At 45.3% G+C, this 15,444-nt stretch overlaps 1 protein-coding gene across 3 annotated transcripts; it reads left to right on the forward strand.

The window, feature by feature from the left end:
• The first annotated feature begins 620 nt into the window (after positions 1–620).
• LOC100988007 (zinc finger protein 433) lies at positions 621–12,998 on the forward strand. Of its 3 annotated transcripts, XM_008966337.6 has the most exons (4): positions 621–908; positions 9,963–10,089; positions 10,293–10,353; positions 11,247–12,998. In XM_008966337.6, the coding sequence occupies exons 1-4, from the start codon at positions 906–908 to the stop codon at positions 12,976–12,978; spliced, it is 1,923 nt and encodes a 640-aa protein (XP_008964585.4). In that variant the 5' UTR covers positions 621–905; the 3' UTR covers positions 12,979–12,998. The 3 variants fall into 3 exon arrangements, with proteins under 3 accessions (XP_008964585.4, XP_063455985.1, XP_063455986.1); XM_063599915.1 differs by lacking the exon at positions 621–908 and having other exon boundaries at positions 9,954–10,089; XM_063599916.1 differs by lacking the exon at positions 621–908 and having other exon boundaries at positions 9,954–10,089; positions 11,250–12,998.
• Positions 12,999–15,444: the final 2,446 nt, after the last annotated feature.

The raw sequence follows: 15,444 nt of genomic DNA on the forward strand, positions 1-15,444 counted from the left end.
AACCTCCGCCTCCCAGGTTCAAGTGATTCTCCTGCCTCAGCCTCCCACATAGCTAGGATTACAGGCGTCCGCCACCACGACCGGCTAATATTTTGTATTTTAGTAGAGATGTGGTTTCACCATGTTGGCCAGGCTGGTCTCGAACTCCCGACCACAGGTGATATACCCGCCTCGGCCTCCCAAAGTGCTGAAATTACAGGCGTGAGCCGCCGCGCCCGGCTTTCCAGACTTTTCAAAGTGTCAGACTCTCAATTTCTCCCGGATCAGGGAAAGAGAAAAGGGGAGAGGGGGCATGGCTTCACTAATGGAAATACTCCATAGACGCAAATTTCACCCCCCAGAAGACAGCTGTGCAAGGGCAAAGCTGCAGCCATTCGAAATTGCCAAATAAATATATTTTGGAATAAAATATTTTAATTGCTTTCACCTCTATTAAACATAGAGTCTGGAACTCCCTGCACACACTTTATGACACTGTGCAGGACGAAGAAGCAGGGACAGACCATTGACAGAGCCACTTCTAGTAATTAAGACGAGCAAGTTTGGCCGAAATGCAAATTTTCAAAGAGCAGGGCGTAGAGAGGGAACTTGACCTTGGATTGTGGCTTGAAGCGGTCAGTCCTGCTCTGCTTGGCCCTGTTACCCAGGACTTCTGCTGTCACTCAGGATGCAGGGGGCGGGGCCTGGCGCTCCACCCAATCAGAGTCGCCGGGGTGGGGCCCGGCCAACTGTTTATCCGCGGGTCACATTGCCGTTCGCCTCAGTCTTTGGCCCCTCCCGCCGGGTGAGGTTGGCACTCCGTTTTTCCTGCTCTGAGAGGGACCGGTTGCCACCGCCGTACTTCTGTCGCCCTGTCGTCTGCGTTGTGACTGCTTTGGACGTGGGAGTCACCTGAAAGCCAGGAAATGGTGAGTGTGAGCCCCCGCTGGGAGTCCCGAGACGTGGGGGAGGGTAGGCGGAGGCTGCTTGGAACTGGCTGGAACCGGCTGTGCCGGGACGCGGACCTCCCCGCGGCGACTCGAGGTCTGGGGCCCGAGCCCCCCTGGCGCAGCTCGGCCTTCGGTCCATTCGGCCGCCGGGTGCGGCTGGGCCGGCAGCCGGGACCCCTGGGCGCCCTGTCTCGTCGCCGCGCGGCGACTGCGGCCCCAGCCCGGGAGCCCTCTCCATATTGTGCGGGGCCACGGGAGGGTCATGGGGGCAATCCCGCCTTGGGTGTGGGGCTCGTGCGGGAGGAGCTGCGCTGTGAGGCCCTCAGTGCCCCCTTTCTCCTGTTAAAACTTAAACAGGCCCGGTGCTGGGAATAGAGGCGTGAGCCACCGCGCCTGGCCTAGCGTGGAGAACTTGTGACAGCGGATGAATGTTTTCCCTGTTGTCTGTGGCTCAGAGCTTGGCAACTGCTGTCATGTTTTTGTTCACATCATGATCAATGTGTACTAGATGCTTTGTTGTTGTAATCGCCTGAGGGGTTCTTCCTGCCTGTGCTGCAAAAAGAAAGACCAGGACATTGCAGTAAAGAAAATGTTTGACACGAGATGGAGCACGCAACGCCGAAGACGGAGACAGAGTTAGCACTCAAATCAGTCTCCCCGAAGGCTTATAGTTAGGGATTTTTCTTTAATATTTTTTTCTTACAATTTTTTTTTTTAAGACAGAGTCTTGCTCTTTTTTGCCCAGGCTGGAGTGCAATGACACGATCTGGGCTCAGTGCAACCTCTGCCTCCCGGATTCAAGCGATTCTTCTGCTCAGCTTCCCTAGTAGCTGGGGTTACAGGCACGCCACCACGCCCTGCTGATTTCTGTATTTTCAGTAAAGACGGGGTTTCACCGTGTTGGCCAAGGTGGTCTTGAACTCCTGACCTCAGGTGATCCGCCCGCATCGGCCTCCCAAAGGGCTAGGATTACAGGCGTGAGCCACCTGGCCCGGCTAAAAATTGTTTTTTAAACAAGGTCTCACTCTGTCGCCCAGGTTGGAGTGCATGGCGCGATCACGGCTCACTGCATCCTGGACCCACCTGAGCAGCAGCTCAGGTGATCCTGCTGCCTCACCCTCCCGAGTAGCTGGGACTACAGGCGCAGGCAGCTAATTTTTGTATTTTTGGTAGAGATGGGGTTTCGCCATGTTGCCCAGGCTGGTCTTGAACTCCTGGGCTCAAGCGATCTGCTCACCTCGGCCCCCCAAAGTGCTGGGTTTACAGGCGTGAGCCACTGAACTCGGCCAGGGGTTTTTCAAAGGCAGATTCGGGGAAGAGGTGGTGGGAAATGGTCCTCCTGAGTGCTGAGTTGCTTCTAGAGGAGCAGGGTTGGTGGGCCTGAGTGGAGCCATGGGTGTCAGACAAGCAAAAAACCTGAAAACACTTATCTGCAGAAGTATCTTGGGACCAGTCTATACCATAGCAAAATTCAGGCTCCTCATCGCTCCCCACTCTGTTCCCGCCGCCCCGACTCATGGTTTTTCATTAACTTTAGGAAGGCAGTGTTTAAGGAAGAGCTATTATCATTTAAACTATAACATAAATGTCTTCTTTTTTTTTTTTTTTTGACGGAGTCTCCCTCTGTCGCCCAGACTGGAGTGCAGTGACGCGATCTCGGCTCACTGCAAGCTCTGCCTCCCGGGTTCACGCCATTCTCCTGCCTCAGCCTCCTGAGTAGCTGGGACTACAGGCGCCTGCCATCACGCCCGGCTAATTTTTTGTGTTTTTAGTAGAGACGGGGTTTCACCGTGTTAGCCAGGATGGTCTGGATTTCCTGACCTCATGATCCGCCCACCTCGGCCTCCCAAAGTGCTGGGATTACAGGCGTGAGCCACCTTGCCCCGCCAAATGTCTTCTAAAGTTAGCTCAGCCTAAGCCTAGGAGTAATTAAGGCAGCTTGAAAGATAAAGGCAAGAGAAGCAGTTGGCTAGATCTCTTTGACTGCCATAATTTTTTCAGTGTTATAGTTTTTGCAAAAGTGGCCTCATTATCATGGAAATAGTAATAAAATAATATTGTCAACTTAAAAATAATGAGATTTCCATAAAAAATTAGCTGGGTGTGGTGGTACGCTCCTGTAGTCCCAGCTACTCCGGAGGCTGAGGCAGGAGAATCGCTTGAACCCGGGAGGTGGAGGTTGCAGTGAGCTGAGATCGCGCCACTGCACTCCAGCTTGGGCTACAGAGTGAGACTCCCTCTCAAGTAAAATAATAATAATAATGAGATTTCCCTGGAGGCCAGGCAGTCAAGGCTGCACCGAACCGTGATCACACCACTGCACTCCAGTCTGGGTGACAGAGTGAGACCCTGTCTCAAAAATAAGAAAATTAGGCCGGGCGCAGTGGCTCACGCCTGTAATCCCAGCGCTTTGGGAGGCCGGGTTGGGCGATAACCTGAGGTCAGAAGTTCAAGACCAGGCTGGCTAACATGGTGAAACCCCGTTCTACTAAAAATACAAAAATTAGCCAGGCGTGATGGTGGTGCATCTATAATCCCAGCTACTGGGGAGGCTGAGGCAGGGGAATTGCTTGCACCTGGGAGGCGGAGGTTGCAGTGAGCTGAGACCACACCATTGCACTATAGCTTGGGCAACAAGAGTGAAACTCTGTCTCAAAAAAAAAAAAAAAAAAAAGGCCGGGCGCGGTGGCTCACGCCTGTAATCCCCACACTTTGGGAGGCCGAGGTGGGTGGATCACGAGGTCAGGAGATCGAGACCAGCCTGGCACACACAGTGGAACTCCGTCTCTACTAAAAATACAAAAAATTAGCCGGGTGTGGTGGTGGGCACCTGTAGTCCCAGCTATCAGGGAGGCTGAGGCAGGAGACGTGAACCCAGGAGGTGGAGCTTGCAGTGAGCCGAGATCGCGCCACGGCACTCCAGCCTGAGCCACAGAGCGAGACTCTGTCTCAAAAAAAAAAAAAAGAAAGAAAGAAAGAAAGAAAATTAAAAATTAATTTAAAAATAGCCAGGCATAGTGCCTCACACCTACATCCTAGCACTTTAGGAGGCCAAGGTGGGTGGGCGAGGGGTTGTGGGATCCTTTGAGCTCAGGAGTTTGAGACCAGTCTGGGTAACATGGTAGAACCTCATCTTAACAAACTGCTTAAAAAATAGCCAGGCATGATGGTATGTGTCTGTAGTACCCAGCCACTTGGGAGGCTGAAGTGGGAGGATGGCTTGAGCTGAGAGGTGGAGGCTGCAGTGAGGCATGATCATGCCACTGGACTTCAGCCTGGGCGACAGAGCAAGAAACTGTCTCAAAAAATAAAAATAGGGATTCAAAAAATATGGTTAAAGGCTGGGCACAGTGGCTCACGCCTGTAAACCCAGCACCTTGGGAGGCTGAGGTGGGCAGATCATGAGGTCAGGAGTTCGAGACCAGCCTGACCAACATGGTGAAACCCCGTCTCTATTAAAAAAATATATACAAAAATTAGCCGGGCATGGTGGTGGGCGCTTGTAATCCCAGCTACTCAGGAGGCTGAGGCAGGAGAATTGCTTGAAACCAGAAGGCGGAGGTTGTAGTGAGCCAAGATCGTGCCACTGCACTCCAGCCTGGGCAACAAGAGTGAAACTCCATCTCAAAAAAAATAAAAAATAAAATAATTTAAAGTTCTAATGGCTTCAGGTTGGAATTATTGACTTCCACAAATGTGTGTATTGTCTGAAACGATTAGATACTTTTGCTTTCCATTTTGTGGTACGAAATGCAAATGCCTTATAATTTCCTTTCCATGTGTAAACCTGAACCTGAGTTTGAGGGATTTTGCTAGATTCTTCAAACACTGGGTATTTTCTCATTGAATCAGGCCTGAGCCCAGTGACTGCAAGCTAAGGTCAATCAGAAGCCTGCAAAGAGAAGTCATTGAAGGCTCACTTGTTTCTTGCTGGGGAGCCTCTCCTGCAGTGTCCCAGCTGCTCACACTGACCCAGCTGCTCACACTGACCATGGGAGGAGCCCTTTATGCTGAGAGAATCTCAGAGCCCTGGAAAACTGAGGATCCACAGGCAGATGCAGCGGGTCAGCGATGCCTTTCTGAGGCTAGTTGTCCTAAGGTTGTTTCTAAACATTTTTAATGAAACAGATGTGGATTTAGGTAAGGAATGACTTTTCTTTTTATTCTTTTATTCTTTTTTTTTTTTTTTTTTTTTTTGAGACCAAGTCTTGCTCTGTCACCCAGGCTGGAATGCAGTGGCGTGATCTCGGCTCACTGCAACCTCTGCCTCCTGGGTTCAAGCAATTCTCCTGTCTCAGCCTCCTGGGTAGCTGGGATTACAGGCGCCCAGCACCACGCCCGGCTAATTTTTTGTATTGTTAGTAGAGATAGGGTTTCACCATGTTGGTCAGGCTGGTCTCAAACTCCTGACCTCAGGTGATCCACCCACCTTGGCCTCCCAAAGTGCTGGAATTAACAGGGGTGAGCCATCGCGCCCAGCCAGGAATGACTTTATTCCAAAGGAGAATTGAAATAAGGAAAAGGGACAAAGTATAAGATCTGCAAGCATCTCAAAGTTAGCCCAAAAAGGAATTTTTTTTTTTACAGAGAGGAGAAAACAAGGTTAGGAAGAAGGTGAGAGTGGGAGGTCAGGATACAATTTCATTCGTTAATAATTTGTATTTTAGGCCAGGTGCGGTGGCTCACACCTATAATCCTAGCACTTTGGGAGGCCGAGGTGGGTGGATCACCTGAGGTCAGGAATTTGATGCTAGCCTGACCAACATGGTGAAACCCTGTCTCTACTAAAAATACAAAAATTAGCCAGGCGTGGTGGCGCGTGCCTGTAATCCCAGCTACTCAGGAGGCTGAGGTAGGAGAATCGCTTGAACCCAGGAGGCGGAGGTTGCGGAGAGCCAAGTTTGCGCCAACTGCACTGTAGCCTGGACAACAGTGAGACTCCGTCTCAAAAAAAAAAAAAAAAAAAAAAAGAGGCCGGGAGCGGTGGCTCATGCCTGTATGTAATCCCAGCTCTCAGGGAGGCAAGAGGCGGGAGGATAGCTTGAGCCCAGGAGTTCGAGACCTGCCTGGGCAATATAACGAGACCCCGTTCTCCACAAAAAGGAAACAAAAAAAAAGACAAAAATAAAAATAAGTGTTAAAAAAAAAAAAAAAGAAACTGAAGCATGTGTGGTCATGCCACACTGAACACATCTATTCTCTGTAGCTAAGCAGGGTTGGGCCTGGTTAGTAAATGTATAGAAAATGCCTAGGAATACTGGCTGTTTTATGCTTAAAAACAAAAAAAGAAAGGATTTCACAAGATAATTCACCAAATGGAAGAAAAACTTCTATATTGAATATCTGGTCCATCTTGTTCTTCACATAGGATGGTGGATGAATTGGTAGCCAGCACTCTGAGGCATCCTGGCCCATTACTGCAGGAGGTGAACTCTACCCTGTAGTCCTCTCTGGCAGTGATGCAACCACAGTCTCCAATCTCATCCCGTTTATAGGGTGACAACAAGAAGTGGTCATCAGGAGAGAAATCTGACCTGGTGTTTTGGATGTTTGAGTAGGAGGTACTCTCAAGAAATCCATCTTCCTCCCCACCAGAAGAGAACTTCTTATCACTAATGCATTGCAGACATATGAATTAGGGTCTCAAGTCTAAGTCTTTATTCCTTGTAAAGAGAGATTACACTGAAAACTTGGTAAAAATTTCAAGGAAGGTTTTATTCAGCACAATTGCAATATGTGTTGAATAAAGCCTTATTTTTTGCCTATATGTTATAGGACAATTTAATATGGGAAAGAAATTGAACTCAACCTGAATGCATCAACAAGACAATTATATCTAAAGAGCAAGGTACTGTAGAGGATGGAACTTGGTGAGGTGTCAAGAGTTGGGGAAGAGAATATTAATAAATTATCATAGGTGAGGGAAACAACTTGATTAGATATCAAGTTGGGGGGGATTCTCTCTAAACTCTCTTATTAGGATTTAGCTATAACTGGGCTCTGCAGGACAAACACAAAAGCTAGTCAGGAAGTGGGCTCCGAGGAGCCTCACTGAAGTATGGTCAAGGAAGGAGTCCTTGAGATCCTCCCAGCCTAGTTCTTGCTAGGGCTGATGATAAATCCTTAAGTTTCTGGTTTCCTCCCCACATTCCAAAACACTCCCTCATTTCCCCTTTCCACTGGACATCATTATCAATCATGTGTCCCCCATGATACATGTGAAACTGCTGCAGTATTTTAATTGCTTACCATTTTTTTCCACAAAGCAATAAGTGGTGGGTATATTCAACCCATTTTCCATGTGCCCCGAGAATACTCTTGTCTCTAATCCTAATGTAACATCATATACGTTTTTGTTATATTAGGATTAGAAACAAGTTCTGTTTAGAAATTTTATTTTCACATTGAAAATCAATCAGATTTGCTTCAGCTTTAAAGAGTATGCTTGTGTAAAATTCAATGAATGCTGGCAGCAAGCTGCACTTTTTTTTCTAAATGGGAAATGGGTTAAAAATGTATTACTTTATGAATACTATTCATGAGAGGAAAGCACTCAATAACCACTAAAAACTACATTATATAAATCCTTGTGCCTGATGACTCCTGGTCCACTGACGTTTTCATGAGCTTCTTGGCCTTTTTCATATATCTTGCAGGAATGTCATTCAGATACTTTCCCTATCTTTCAATCAATTAGGTTTTTTTTTTTTTACTTGGTACAATAATTTATTATTGTAAAAAATATTAACATTTATTAGCTTTAGGAATTTTACATGTACTATTGAGTTAGTTTGTCAAATCTATATAACTCGTCTAAGATGAATAATACTGTATTTTTGTGACTGGCCTTTTGCAATCAGTATAGAATCCTGAATTTTTTTTCTTTTTTTTTTTTGTTTGTTTGTTTGAGATGGAGTCTCACTCTCTCACACAGCCTGGAGTGCAGTGGCATGATCTTGGCTCACTGCAACCTCTGCCTCCTGGGTTCAAGCTGTTCTCTGCCTCAGCCTCCCAAGTAGCTGGGATTCCAGGCACCCACCACCATGCCCGGCTAATTTTTGTATTTTTAGTAGAGACGGGGTTTCACCATCTAGGCCAGGCTGGTCTTGAACTCCTGGCCTCGTGATCCACTCTGCCTCGGCCTCCCAAAGTGCTGGGATTACAGGCATGAGCCACTGCATCCAACTGAATCCTGAATTTTCATGCTTTTTGTAGCATGGGACAGAATGTTATTTTGTAAGACTAAATACTATCCCATTGTAAGTACATGCATACCACGTTTTCTTTATCCATTTAGCCATCAGTGGACATTTGGATTGATCCATCTCTTGGCTATTGTGAACAGTGGTTTTCAAATATTTCTTCAAAGATCCAACTTTCAATTTATATGAATTGAATATAAATAGACCCAGAAATGGGTTGCTGGAAGAAAATTTTTTTTTTTTTTTGCTAGTTTTTCAGGCACCACCATACTGTTTTCCATAGAGATTGAGCCATTTTGCAATCCTTTGGTCAGAGCACATGGGTTCCAGTTTCTCAACGTTTTTTCCAAACTTTATATTTGAGGTGTTTGATTTTTCTTTTTTCTTTTTCTTTTTTTTTGAGATAAAGTCTCACTGTTGTTGCCCAGGCTGAAGTGCAATAGTGCGATCTACGCTCACTGCAACCTCCGCCTCCTGGCTTCAAGCAATTCTCTGGCCCCAGCCTCCTGAGTAGCTAGGATTACAGGCACCCACCACCATGCCTGGCTAATTTTTTGTATTTTTAGTAGAGACAGGGTTTCACCATGTTGACCAGGCTGGTCTTGAGCTCCTGACCTCAGGTGATCCACCCACCTCGGCCTCCCAAAGTGCTGGGATTACAGGCATGAGCCACTGCGCCTGGCCTTGATTTTTCTTTTCTTTTTAGTTGAATGTAAGAATTCATTATATTTTCTGAATATTGAGACTTTTCCAGATATATGACTTGCCAATATTTGCTCCAGTGTCATGGGGTGCCTTTTCCCTCTGTTTATGGTGTCCCCTCATAGACAGAACTTTTAAATTTTGATAAATATTTGCCTTTTTGTTAAGAGTGGGTGCACTGGAGTTTTTATCCCTGAACTTTGTCTCCATTCAGCCTTCAGCATTTCATCAATTACAATTTAAGTTTTCCTACCACAGTCTGTTTTTTTTTTTTTGAGACAGAGTTTCGCTTTTGTTGCCCAGGCTGGAGTGCAATGGTGCGATCTCAGCTCACCGCAACCTCCGCCTGCCAGGTTAAAGCAATTCTCCTGCCTCAGCCTCCCGAGTACCTGGGATTACAGGCATGCACCACCACGCCAGGCTAATTTTGTATTTTTAGTAGAGACAGGGTTTCTCCATGTTGAGGCTGGTCTCGAACTCTTGACCTCAAGCGATCCGCACGCCTCAGCCTTCCAAAGTCCTGGGATTACAGGTGTGAGCCACCACGCCCGGCCCACAGTACTGTTTTTCACAAAATTTCTATTCATGAGTTTTTTTATTTAGATAGTTCTGCCTCTCTTATCAGTTGGGTTGGTTGAACCCTTTGCAAAATCCAGGTTTTTTTTTTTTTGCTTTTGTTGTCTGCTGCTTCAATCAGAATAAAATCCCCCTTCCAGGTAATCTTCAATGGTTAAACTTTGTGAACAGGCATTTTCAAGGATATATAGCCTCAGGACTGCTAATGTTAACATTTTTCTGCATGTGAATTTAGAGGACTGTGTTATGACAGGTGCTATAGACCCATGCTACAAACAGACATTAAGAGCAGCCCAGGCAGCGCACCTTTCTCCCTGGATTCCATGAAAAGACACATTTTTCTATTCTGCTGTTCGTTTATTGCTTAGTTCTGTTCCAGCATCAGAATTGCTTTATAGAAGAAAGTGTAGACAGAGAGTAATGGGTCAGATGACCAAGAAATAGAATAAATGTTTGGGGTCCACAGCATCATGGGAACTTCTTAGGAAGAGGGTATAGACCCCCAGTGCTGTCAGTCTCGCCCATCCTCCTCTATACATGTGGGATGTTTCAGGACTCGGTGGCTTTCGAGGATGTGGCTGTGAACTTTACCCAGGAGGAGTGGTCTTTGCTGGATCCTTCCCAGAAGAATCTCTACAGAGAAGTGATGCAGGAAACCTTGAGGAATCTGGCCTCTATAGGTAAGAATGACAGTATTACATCCCCCAGTGAATGAGACAAGTGTTTCTAGCTCATTAATGGTATTCCTTGATTTGGAATATGGACAGGCAATACTTTGATGAATAAATGAGGTATGGCTCTAATGTCCCATGAACATAGAATCTAATCATTTTTTCATAATTTTATTTTAATTCAGGATTATTTTTCTGATTCTGTATTTTAGGAGAAAAATGGAAAGACCAGTACATTGAAGATCAGTACAAAAATCCCAGGAATAATCTAAGGTGATTTAAACTCACAAGACAAAGCAATGTCTCTCTAGAAAATCTCAGAATGCGAGAATATGTTAAGAAGAAGCAAATAAAGGAAATATGCCTAGCATTAAATTTATTTACTCTTAAAATATTCACTCTAAAAACCTACATTTAAATGTGATGTAGGCTGGGCACAGTGGCTCACACCTGTAATTTCAACTGTTTGGGAGTTGGAGGTGGGAGGATTGCTAGAGGCCTGGAGTTTGAGAAGAGCCTGAGCAAAATAGCGAGACTTCATCTCAAACAAAGAACTAGCTATACATTGTGGCATATACCTGTAGTCCTAGCCACATCGAAGGCTGAGGCAGGAAGATCACTTGAGTCCAGGAGTTCAAGGGTGCTGTGAACTATGATGATGCCACTGCACTCCAGCCTGGGCTATATGGTGACCCTGACTCAAGAAAATGATATAGAAGTTTAGTATTTATAAAATAGTCTACATGGAAATATTATGAAGAATTCTCATATGGTGTTTTTCTTTTTTAAACATATGATTTTTTAAAATAATATGTATAGATAGGCCATCTTGTAGCCCTATGGTCCAGTCACCTTCCAACAATTTAGACAGGGTAGAAAGCCTACACTTTCCTGGATAATGTTGAAAGTGCAAGTTCAGTGGGGAGGGATAGCATTAGGAGATATACCTAATGCTAAATGACGAGTTAATGGGTGCAGCACACCAAATGGCACATGTATACATATGTAACAAACCTGCTCGTTGTGCACATGTACCCTAAAACTTAAAGTATATTAATAATAAAATAAAATAAAATAAAAAAAGAAAATGCAAGTGCAATCCTTGCTAATAAACATCAAATCACTTATAAACAAACCTTCAATAATGTGTTTCTCATTTTTCACAGAAGTCTTCTGGGAGAGAGAGTCGATGAAAATACAGAAGAAAATCATTGTGGAGAAACTTCTAGCCAGATTCCAGATGACACACTGAACAAAAAAACTTCTCCTGGAGTAAAATCATGTGAAAGCAGTGTGTGTGGAGAAGTCTTCGTGGGTCATTCTTCCCTTAATAGGCACATTAGAGCTGACACTGCACACAAGCCATCTGAGTATCAGGAATATGGACAGGAGCCATATAAGTGTCAACAACATAAGAAAGCCTTCAGATGTCACCCCTCCTTTCAAATGCAAGAAAAGGCCCACACTGGAGAAAAACTCTACGATTGTAAAGAATGTGGAAAAACCTTCATATCCCATTCAAGCATTCAAAGACACATGGTAATGCACAATGGAGATGGAACTTATAAATGTAAGTTTTGTGGGAAAGCCTGCCCTTGTCTCAGCATATATCTTATACATGAACGAGTTCACACTGGAGAGAAACCATATGAATGTAAACAATGTGGTAAAGCCTTTAGTTATTCAACTTCCCTTCAAATACATGAAAGAACTCACACTGGAGAGAAGCCTTATGAATGTAAGGAATGTGGGAAAGCATTCAGTAGTCCCAATTCCTTTTATGAACATAGAAGAACTCACACTGGAGAGAAGCCATATGAATGCAAACAATGTGGAAAAGCCTTCAGATGGTTCCATTCCTTTCAAATACATGAAAGAACTCACAGTGAGGAGAAGCCTTATGAATGTACCAAATGTGGGAAAGCATTCAAGTGTCCCAGTTATCTTTGTAGACATGAAGTGACCCACTCTGGGAAAAAGCCCTGTGAATGTAAACAATGTGGGCAAGCATTATCTTATCTTAACTTTCAAAGACACATGAAAATGCACACTAGAATGAGACCTTATAAATGTAAGACTTGTGGAAAAGCCTTTGATTCTCCCAGTTCGTTTCGAAGACATGAAAGAACTCACACTGGAGAGAAACCTTATGAATGCAAGCACTGTGGTAAAGCCTTCAATCGTTCCAGTTCCTTTCACTATCATGAAAGGACTCACACTGGAGAGAAACCCTATGAATGTAAGCAGTGTGGTAAAGCCTTCATTTCTTCCACTTCCTTTCAATATCATGAAAGGACTCACACTGGAGAGAAACCCTATGAGTGTAAGCAGTGTGGTAAAGCCTTCATTTCTTCCACTGCCATTCGTAGACATGAAAGGACTCACACTGGAGAGAAACCCTATGAGTGTAAGCAATGTGGAAAAGCCTTTATTTCTTTCAGTTCCATTCAGTACCATGAAAGGACTCACACTGGAGAGAAACAGTATGAGTGTAAGCAATGTGGTAAAGCCTTCATGTCTTCTACTGCATTTCAGTATCATGAAAAGACCCACACCGGAGAGAAACCCTATGAATGTAAGCAGTGTGGGAAAGCCTTCATTTCTTCCAGTAGCCTTCGATATCATGAAAGGACTCACACTGGAGAGAAACCCTATGAATGTCAGCAGTGTGGTAAAGCCTTCAGATCTGCCACTCAACTTCAGATGCATAGAAAGATTCACACTGGCGAGAAACCCTATGAATGTAAGCAATGTGGGAAAGCCTACAGATCTGTCTCACAACTTCGGGTGCATGAAAGGACTCACACTGTAGAGCAACCCTATGAATATAAGCAATATGGGAAAGCCTTCAGATCTGCTAAGAACCTTCAAATACAGACAATGAATGTAAACAATTAAATGTTCATAGCAGCTGCATACTAACATGTTATTCTGTATTTTTTTTTTTCTTTTTGAGACAGAGTCTCGCTCTGTCACCCAGGCTGGGGTGCAGTGGCGTGATCTCAGCTCACTGCAAGCTCCACCTCCTGGGTTCACGCCATTCTCCTGCCTCAGTCTCCCGAGTAGCTGGGACTACAGGCGCCTGCCACCACACCTGGCTGATTTTTTGTATTTTTTAGTAGAGACAGGGTTTCATCGTGTTAGCCAGGATGGTCTCAATCTCCTGACCTCGTGATCCGCCCGCCTCAGTCTCCCAAAGTGCTGGGATTACAGGTATGAGCCACCGTGCCCGGCCGTTATTCTCTAATTTTTGTTATTGTTGTTTGAGATGAGTCTTGTTCTGTTGCCCAGGCTGGAGTGCAGTGGCATGATCTCGCCTCACTGCAAGCTTCGCCTCTGGGTTCAAGCAATTCTCCTGCCTCAGGCTCCTGAGGAAAAAGATTCCTAGGATTACAGGTGTGCACCACCACACTTGGCTAATTTTTATATTTTTAGTAGAGATGAGGTCTCACCCTATTGGCCACACTGGTCTTGAACTCCTGACCTGAAGTGATCCACCTGCCTTAGCCTCCCAAAGTGCTGGGATTACAGGCATGAGCCACTGCACCCAGCTGTTATTCTCTATTTAATTAATTGAGAAGCCATAATAAAATATCTCAGTGCCATCATGCATTAGATCAAGTTTATGTTACCACATTATTTTTTGGACATTATGAGTCAATATTGCCAAGTGGACAAAATCCCAGGCATCTTTTTCCTCATGTACATTTTAATTTTCATGCTTATATACTTAGAACATTTATCTTGGTCTTAATTTTTTGTTCATTCATAATACCAAAAGTTATCTCATGTTCTTCAGAGTGACTTTGTGCCATATCCCACAGTGGCATACCTGTCTTCAAAGAGGGTATAATTCACAAAAGGACTTACACTAGAGGAAAACCCTATGAATGTAAGCTGCGTGGGAAAGCATTTTCTGATCTGAGTGGCATTGAAACCCACATGGTATTGCACACGACAGATAGGCCTCTCTCCCCGTTCATTTCTTTTTTGAGACGGAGTCTTGCTCTGTCACCGAGGCTGAGAACAGTGGTTCCATCTCTGTTCACTGCAACCTCCATCTCCTGGGTTCAAGTGATTCTCCTGCCCCAGCCTCCCAAGTAGCTGGGATTACAGGTGCCCGCCACCACGCCCAGCTAATTTTTGTATTTTTAGTAGAGACGGGGTTTCACCATGTTGGCCAGGGTGGTCTCGAACTCCTGACCTCAGGTGATCCACCTGCCTCAGCCTCCCAAAGTGCTGTGCATACAGGCGTGAGCCACTGCGCCCGGCCTTCTCCCCATTCATTTTCAAAGACATAAAAGGATGCACAATAAAGAGAGACCCTCTGAATGCAAGCAATATGGAAAAGCATTCCATTGTATCAGATCCTTTTGTAGCCATGAAAGAACTCGCTGAAGAGAAATCCTGTAAATGAAGGGAATGTGAAAAGCCTTCATTCCTAAAATGAAGCAATTCATACTATTAATATATGAGAGAAATCCTATTAATATAAGAAATTGATTGCTGTGCACGGTAGCTTACCTGTAATTCCAGCACTTCCAGAGGCCAAGGCAGGTGGATCACTTGAGGTCAGGAGTTCAATACCAGCCTGGCCAACATAGTGAAACCCTGTCTCTACCAAAAATACAAAAATTAGCCAGGCGTGGTGGCGCGTGCCTGTAGTCCCAGCTACTCAGGAGGCTGAGGCAGGAGAATTACTTGAACCCAGGAGCTGGATGTTGCAGTGACCCGAGATTACGCCACTGTACCCCAGCAGAGTGAGACTCCATCTGAAAAAAAAAAGCGAGGGGCCGGCACAGTGGTTCACACCTGTAATCCCAGCACTTTGGGAGGCCAAGGCAGGCAGATCACCTGAGGTCAGGAGTTCAAGACCAGCCTGGCTAAAACATGGCAAAACCCTGTCTCTACTAAAAATACAAAAAATTAGATGGGCGTGGTGGCACATGCCTGTAATCCCAGCTACACGGGAGACTGAGGCAGGAGAATTGCTTGAACCTGGGAGGCGGAGGTTGCAGTGAGCCAAGATCACAGCATTGCACTTCAGCCTGGGCAACAAGAGTGAAACTCCATCTCAAAAAAAAAAAAAAAAAAAAATTGAGGAAGCATTCAGTTGTCCCACTTCCTTTCAAACAGGAAGAGACACTAGAGAGAAACCCTCTGAGATAACTGACTGTTGAGTTAAGAAGAGAGACCTGGCCGGGCACGGTGGCTCACGCCTGTAATCCCAGCACTTTGGGAGGCTGAGGTGGGCGGATCACGAGGTCAGGAGATCAAGACCATCCTGACTGACACAGTGAAACCCCGTCTCTACTAAAAAATACAAAAAAACTAGCTGGGCATGGTGGTGGGCACCTGTAGTCC

The sequence above is a fragment of the Pan paniscus genome, chromosome 20 (assembly GCF_029289425.2).
Source record: "Pan paniscus chromosome 20, NHGRI_mPanPan1-v2.0_pri, whole genome shotgun sequence".
NCBI lineage: Eukaryota > Metazoa > Chordata > Mammalia > Primates > Hominidae > Pan > Pan paniscus.